Source organism: Hemiscyllium ocellatum, unplaced genomic scaffold (genome assembly GCF_020745735.1).
Source record: "Hemiscyllium ocellatum isolate sHemOce1 unplaced genomic scaffold, sHemOce1.pat.X.cur. scaffold_4057_pat_ctg1, whole genome shotgun sequence".
NCBI classification, from domain to species: domain Eukaryota; kingdom Metazoa; phylum Chordata; class Chondrichthyes; order Orectolobiformes; family Hemiscylliidae; genus Hemiscyllium; species Hemiscyllium ocellatum.
In genome coordinates, this window is record NW_026868863.1 from 1 (window position 1) to 7,496 (window position 7,496).

The window sequence follows — 7,496 nt, forward strand, 5'->3', positions numbered from 1 at the left end:
CCCCTTCAGGACAAAGCAGCCCCCTGCTGGATTAGCCCCCCCACCCACAAACACCACCTCCCCCACCCTCCAATGACGCTCAGTAGCAGTGGTGTGGACCATCTACAAGGTGCCCTGCAGAAATTCCCCAAAGCCCCTCAGGCAGCACCTTCCAAACCCCACAGCCACTTCCATCCCGAAGGACAAGGGGCAGCAGGTACATGGGAACACCAGCCCCTGCAAGTTCCCCTCTGAATCCCACCACATCCCCACTCGGGAATATTTGGCCATTCCTTCAGTGTGGCTGGGTCAGAATCCTGGGATTGCCTCCTTCAGGGCATTGTGGGTCGACCTGATCCCAGCTGATGACGGTCATTGACAACAAACAGCTAATGTTGGCCAAGTCAGCGACAGCCCCAAAGTCTCCGTGTTACTGCGCTTTCATCTGGGACTGGGAGGGGGTTACCCAGACGGGGAGGGGCTGGAGGGGGTTACAGAGGGAGGGAGGGGGTGGAGGGGGTTACAGAGATAGGGAAGGGGGTGGAGGGGCTGGAGGAGGGTTACAGAGATAGGGAGGGGGTGTAGGGGCTGGAGGGGGTTACAGAGATAGGGAGGGGTTTACAGAGATAGGGAGGGGGGTGTAGGGGCTGGAGGGGGTTACAGAGATAGGGAGGGGGTGTAGGGGCTGGAGGGGGGTGACAGAGATAGGGAGGGGGTGTAGGGGCTGGAGGGGGTTACAGAGATAGGGAGGGTGTGTAGGGCTGGAGGGGGTTACAGAGATAGGGACGGGGTGTAGGGGCTGGAGGGGGTTACAGAGATAGGGGGGGGTGTAGGGGCTGGAGGGGGTTACAGAGATAGGGAGGGGGTGTAGGGCTGGAGGGGTTACAGAGATAGGGAGGGGGTGTAGGGGCTGGAGGGGGTTACAGAGATAGGGAGGGGGTGTAGGGCTGGAGGGGGTTACAGAGATAGGGACGGGGTGTAGGGGCTGGGAGGGGGTTACAGAGATAGGGAGGGGGTGTAGGGCTGGAGGGGGTTACAGAGATAGGGAGGGGGGTGTAGGGCTGGAGGGGGTTACAGAGATAGGGAGGGGGTGTAGGGGCTGGAGGGGGTTACAGAGATAGGGAGGGGGTGTTGTAGGGGCTGGAGGGGGGTTACAGAGATAGGGAGGGGGGTGTAGGGGCTGGAGGGGGTTACAGAGATAGGGAGGGGGGTGTAGGGGCTGGAGGGGGTTACAGAGATAGGGAGGGGGTGTAGGAGCTGGAGGGGGTTACAGAGATAGGGAGGGGGTGTAGGGGCTGGAGGGGGGTTACAGAGATAGGGAGGGGGTGTAGGGGCTGGAGGGGGTTACAGAGATAGGGGGGGGGGTGTAGGGGCTGGAGGGGGTTACAGAGATAGGGGGGGGTGTAGGGGCTGGAGGGGGTTACAGAGATAGGGAGGGGGGTGTAGGGGCTGGAGGGGGTTACAGAGATAGGGAGGGGGTTGTAGGGGCTGGAGGGGGTTAGAGATAGGGAGGGGGTGTAGGAGCTGGAGGATGGGAGATAAAGTGTGCATGGGGATGATGTCCAGGGTTGCCGCAGGACAGTGTGTGTGTGGGGTGATTGAGCTGAAGGAGAGGGGCACACTCACCAGGACCTCCTCAGCGTACTGCAGGACAGTGGTGAGCATGTCCTGGATCCGAGCTGCTGATGTGCCGACTTGCTGAAGATCACTGGACAAGGTAATGGTCCGGTTTGTGCTGGTCCGGGTCCTCTGAATCACATCGACTGGGGTGACAGGGTGGGGGCAGGGGGGGTGGAGAACAGACAACAGGAACGTCACTCCACCCACACGTGAAAAGGAATTAACTCACGCAGAGCACAACGTGGCTGCGCAAATCGCCGGGCTGCGGTCTTCCTGAGATCGCTCTCTGTAACCCCCCGCACGCTCACCCTCTCACTCTCACACAGCACCTTCCAGACCCTAACCCCTCAAGTGACCCTCTCTCCTCACTCTCACACAGCACCTTCCAGACCCTAACCCCTCAAGTGACCCTCTCTCCCTCCCCCCTCACTCTCACACAGCACCTTCCAGACCCTAACCCCTGGAGTGACCCTCCCTCCCCCCCTCACTCTCTCACAGCACCTTCCAGACCCTAACCCCTGGAGTGACCCTCTCTCCCTCCCCCCCTCACTCTCACACAGCACCTTCCAGACCCTAACCCCTCGAGTGACCCTCCCCCCCCCCCCTCACTCTCTCACAGCACCTTCCAGACCCTCACCCCTGGAGTGACCCTCCCTCCCTCCCCCCTCACTCTCACACAGCACCATCCAGACCCTAACCCCTGGAGTGACCCACCCTCTCACACAGCACCTACCAGACCCTAACCCCTCGAGTGACCCGTCCTCCCTCCCTCACACAGCACCTTCCAGACACTAACCCCTCGAGTGACCCTCCCTCCCCCCCTCACTCTCACACAGCACCTTCCAGACCCTCACCCCTGGAGTGACCCTCCCTCCCTCCCCCCTCACTCTCACACAGCACCATCCAGACACTAACCCCTCGAGTGACCCTCCCTCTCACACAGCACCTTCCAGACACTAACCCCTCGAGTGACCCTCCCTCCCCCCCTCACTCTCACACAGCACCTTCCAGACCCTCACCCCTGGAGTGACCCTCCCTCCCTCCCCCCTCACTCTCACACAGCACCATCCAGACCCTAACCCCTCGAGTGACCCTCCCTCCCCCCCTCACTCTCACACAGCACCTTCCAGACCCTAACCCCTCGAGTGACCCTCCTTCCCTCACTCTCACACAGCACCTTCCAGACCCTAACCCGAGTGACCCTCCTTCCCTCACTCTCACACAGCACCTTCCAGACCCTAACCCCTCGAGTGACCCTCCCTCCCTCACTCTCACACAGCACCTTCCAGACCCTAACCCCTCGAGTGACCCTCCCTCCCCCCCCTCACTCTCACACAGCACCTTCCAGACCCTAACCCCTCAAGTGACCCCGCCCCTCCTTGAGCGGGCAGAGCGGAGATGCTGAGTTCCCTCCCCTCCCCGAGGGGGGCGAGCGGAGATTCCGAGTCTCTGTCCCTCAGCGAGGGGGGAGCGTGGAGAGTCCGAGTCCCCGCCCCTCCCCGAGGGGGGAGAGCGGACACAGGAGACACTCAGTCGGAGCCCTCACCTGGATTGGCTGGCACTCACCTCCAATTCTCTCTGTGTCGTAATAAACGTATTTCACTGTCAATGGAGTGAACATGACCCCCATGGTCTTCCCAGGAACGCCAAGTGGAGTGCTGCGAGGGAGAGAGGGAGAGGCATTTGTCAGCCAGGGTCCCAGTCAGTGGCACACTCAGACGCGGCGAGGCCTGAGATATCGGCCTGACCTCCCCCATCGAAGGCCCCTACCTGACGTAGGCCTTGATGCTCATCCGGCCGTCCTGCAGCATGGTATCCACGGTGACGTGAACGGGATTCTGCGCCTCGCGGCTGTAATATTCGTGAATCAGCACCGAGTGCTCCGTGATGTCGTGCCCGGTGGCAAACCTGCAATTCAGAAACACCACCTCATTGCCCGCAGCTCAGCGGTTTGGCGACAAACCGCCCGTGGGTCTCAGTGCCACCTGCGAGCATCCCGCAGTCAGACACCTGACCTGGCTGGGGGGTGGGGGCCTTCCCACTCCAGCCTCCGAACCCTTCGGTTCGACACGATCATAGAGGATCGCATTGTCAACTCCAAATTCCTGAAAACCCACAGATCACCTTCAAACCCTCATCAGGCAAGGACAGAGAGTGGCGCGGTTGCTCAGTGGCTCGCGCTGCTGCCTCACGGCGCCAGGGATCCGGGTTCAATCCCAGCCTCGGCTGACCGCTTGGGTAGAGTTTGCACATTCTCCCCAGATCTATGCTCCGGTTTCCTCTCACATTCCAAAGATGTGCAGGTTAGGGTGGATTGGCCATGCTAAATTACCCATAGTGTTCAGGGATGTGCAGGTTAGGGTGGATTGGCCATGCTAAATTACCCATAGTGCTCAGGGATGTGCAGGTTAGGGTGGATTGGCCATGCTAAATTACCCATAGTGCTCAGGGATGTGTAGGTTAGGGTAGATTGGTCATGCTAAATTACCCATAGTGCTCATGGATGTGCAGGTTAGGGTGGATTGGCTATGCTAAATTACCCATAGTGCTCAGGGATGTGCAGGTTAGGGTGGATTGGCCATGCTAAATTACCCATAGTGCTCAGGGATGTGCAGGTTAGGGTGGATTGGCCATGCTAAATTACCCATAGTGCTCAGGGATGTGCAGGTTAGGGTGGATTGGCCATGCTAAATTACCCCATAGTGTTCAGGGATGTGCAGGTTAGGGTGGATTGGCCATGCTAAATTACCCCATAGTGCTCAGGGATGTGCAGGTTAGGGTGGATTGGCCATGCTAAATTACCCCATAGTGTTCAGGGATGTGCATGTTAGGGTGGATTGGCCATGCTAAATTACCCATAGTGCTCAGGGATGTGCAGGTTAGGGTGGATTGGCCATGCTAAATTACCCATAGTGCCCAGGGATGTGCAGGTTAGGGTGGATTGGCCATGCTAAATTACCCATAGTGCTCAGGGATGTGCAGGTTAGGGTGGATTGGCCATGCTAAATTACCCATAGTGCCCAGGGATGTGCAGGTTAGGGTGGATTGGCCATGCTAAATTACCCATAGTGCCCAGGGATGTGCAGGTTAGGGTGGATTGGCCATACTAGGAGAATGGGTCTGGGTGGAATGGTCTTCGGTGGGCCGGTGTGCACTTGTTGGGATGAATGGCCTGCTTCCACACTGCAGGCATTCCCTGACAGATTGACTTCTGCCCCCAATTATGCTCAGCATACACCCGGACAGAGGTCATTCCCCTCCCCCCTCCAGCAGGGCCTCTGATTTTCGGAGCTGTGTTTCCCCCAGTTCCCGTCTCTCACCAGCTGACTGTGTTTCTGTTCTCACTCCACCCCATCACGATCTGCTGCGATCACCCGATTCAACCTGACCTCCAGTGATTTCCCCACCTTGCGGGTGGAGGGGTGGGTCGCTGAGAGTCACAAACCGCTCCCAATGACGTTTATTTAACAAACGGAACCAAATTCACTGACAGTGGTCCTCCCATCGATGCTGCACTGAGCTGAAGGCCCCTGCTGTGCGGTCCATTCCCGCCCCACACCCTCTGTCTGCCCCTCGCTTCACGGTACATACCAGCCCACGATCACCTCGTTGGGAGCGACCTTCCTGTGAAGTTCATACATGTTCTTGGCAAATTCCATGTCCACAGCCACCTGCGATGAGAAAGATTTGGGGAAGGAGGGAGGGGGACAGCAGGTGTTAGATTACAAGCAAGCATTTGAGGAACACGAGGGACGGTGGCACAGTGGTTAGCTCCGCTGACTCACTGCGACAGGGACCCAGGTTTGAATCCAGCCTCGGAGTGGAGTCCAGTCTGTGCGGAGTTTGCACATTCTCCCCGTGTCTCTGGGGCTTTCCTCCCAGATTCCAAACAAGTGCACGTTAGGATGGATTGGCCATGCTAAATTACCCATAGTGCTCAGGGATGTACAGGTTAGGGTGGATTGGCCATGCTAAATTACCCATAGTGCCCAGGGATGTACAGGTTATGGTGGATGGGCCATGCTAAATTACCATAGTGCCCAGGGATGTACAGGTTAGGGTGGATTGGCCATGCTAAATTACCCACAGTGCCCAGGGATGTGCAGGTTAGGGTGGATTGGCCATGCTAAATTACCCATAGTGCCCAGGGATGTACAGGTTAGGGTGGATTGGCCATGCTAGATTACCCATAGTGCCCAGGGATGTGCAGGTTAGGGTGGATTGGCCATGCTAAATTACCCATAGTGCCCAGGGATGTGCAGGTTAGGGTGGATTGGCCATGCTAAATTACCCCATAGTGCCCAGGGATGTGCAGGTTAGGGTGGATTGGCCATGCTAAATTACCCCATAGTGCCCAGGGATGTGTAGGTTAGGGTGGATTGGCCATGCTAAATTACCCATAGTGCTCAGGGATGTGTAGGTTAGGGTAATTTAGCATGGCCAATCCACCCTAACCTGCACATCCCTGGGCACTATGGGTAATTTAGCATGGCCACTCCATCCTAACCTGCAAATCTTTGGAGTGTGGGTGGAAACCAGGGCACCCGGCGCAAACCTATGTCAACATGGAGGAAGATACACAAACTCCACACAGATAATAGCGTCACATTTTGCCATGATGCCACTGCCTGTTGATCTTATAAATAAGTTTTGCAAATTCCAGCCTCTGTCCTACCTCATCCTCGGACTCATTGTGGGGAACGGAGAAGCAATTTGTGACCTCGACAGTCTGTTTATCCACGGTACCTGCATGGGGGAAGGAGTGGGACAGGGAGAGAGAGAGACAGAGTTAGGCACTGACAGTGACAGGGAGCAGAGGGAGAGGCGAGGGAACAGACACTGAGGGAGAGGAACAGAAACAAGAGCTGGTCCAGGCGATGGTTAGGTGGAGGCAACAGAAACGGGTCGGTGGGGGTTGATCAAAAAGGGGCTCGATTGGAAAAAGACAACGGAACCATGGGGTGGAGGGGGGCAAATGAGAGGTGGGACAGGGGTGTACGCGTTTGTGCGAGGGGGGGGTGCACGCGTGTGCGAGGGGGGGGGTGCACGCGTGTGCGAGGGGGGGTGCACGCGTGCGCGCGAGGGGGGGTGCACGCGTGCGCGCGAGGGGGGGGTGCACGCGTGCGCGCGAGGGGGGTGCACGCGTGCGCGCGAGGGGGGAGCACGCGTGCGCGCGAGGGGGGAGCACGCGTGCGCGCGAGGGGGGAGCACGCGTGCGCGCGAGGGGGGAGCACGCGTGCGCGCGAGGGGGGAGTACGCGTGCGCGCGAGGGGGGGAGTACGCGAGCTCGAGGTGAGTGCACACGTGTGCGCGAGGGGGTATACGTGTGCGCGCGAGGGGGCGTACGCGTGCCTGCGAGGGGGGTGTACGCGTTTCCGCGAGGTGGGGGTGTATGCATGTGCATGGGGGTGTGTGTGTATAAGACCATAAGACATAGGAGTGGAGGTAAGGCCACTCGGCCCATCGAGTCCACTCCACCATTCAATCATGGCTGATGGGCATTTCAACTCCACTTACCCACATTCTCCCCGTAGCCCTTAATTCCTTGTGACATCAAGATCTTATCAATCTCGGCCTTGAAGACATCTAGCGTCCCGGCCTCCACTGCACTCTGCGGCAATTAATCCCACAGGCCCACCACTCTCTGGATGAAGAAATGTCTCCGCATTTCTGTTCTGAATGTCCCCCCTCTAATTTTAAGGCTGTGTCCACGGGTCCTAGTCTCCTCGCCTAACGGAAACAATTTCCTAGCGTCCACCCTTTCCAAGCCATGTATTATCTTGTACGTCTCTATTGAGTCTCCCCTTAATCTTCTGAACTCCAATGAATACAATCCCAGGATCCTCAGCCGTTCCTTGTATGTTAGACCTACCATTCCAGGGATCATCCGTGTGAAT

The 7,496-nt window shown here is 58.0% G+C and overlaps 1 protein-coding gene across 1 annotated transcript; it reads right to left on the reverse strand.

The window, feature by feature from the left end:
- Positions 1-1,605: 1,605 nt before the first annotated feature.
- Positions 1,606-6,365, reverse strand: eif3f (eukaryotic translation initiation factor 3, subunit F; the record flags this gene model as incomplete). Its single annotated transcript, XM_060823220.1, has 5 exons — positions 6,275-6,365; positions 5,191-5,270; positions 3,370-3,507; positions 3,166-3,257; positions 1,606-1,742 (listed from the first exon to the last, which is right to left on the reverse strand). Coding segments are annotated over exons 2-5 (435 nt in total), but the record flags the coding sequence as incomplete, so codon positions are not given.
- Positions 6,366-7,496: the final 1,131 nt, after the last annotated feature.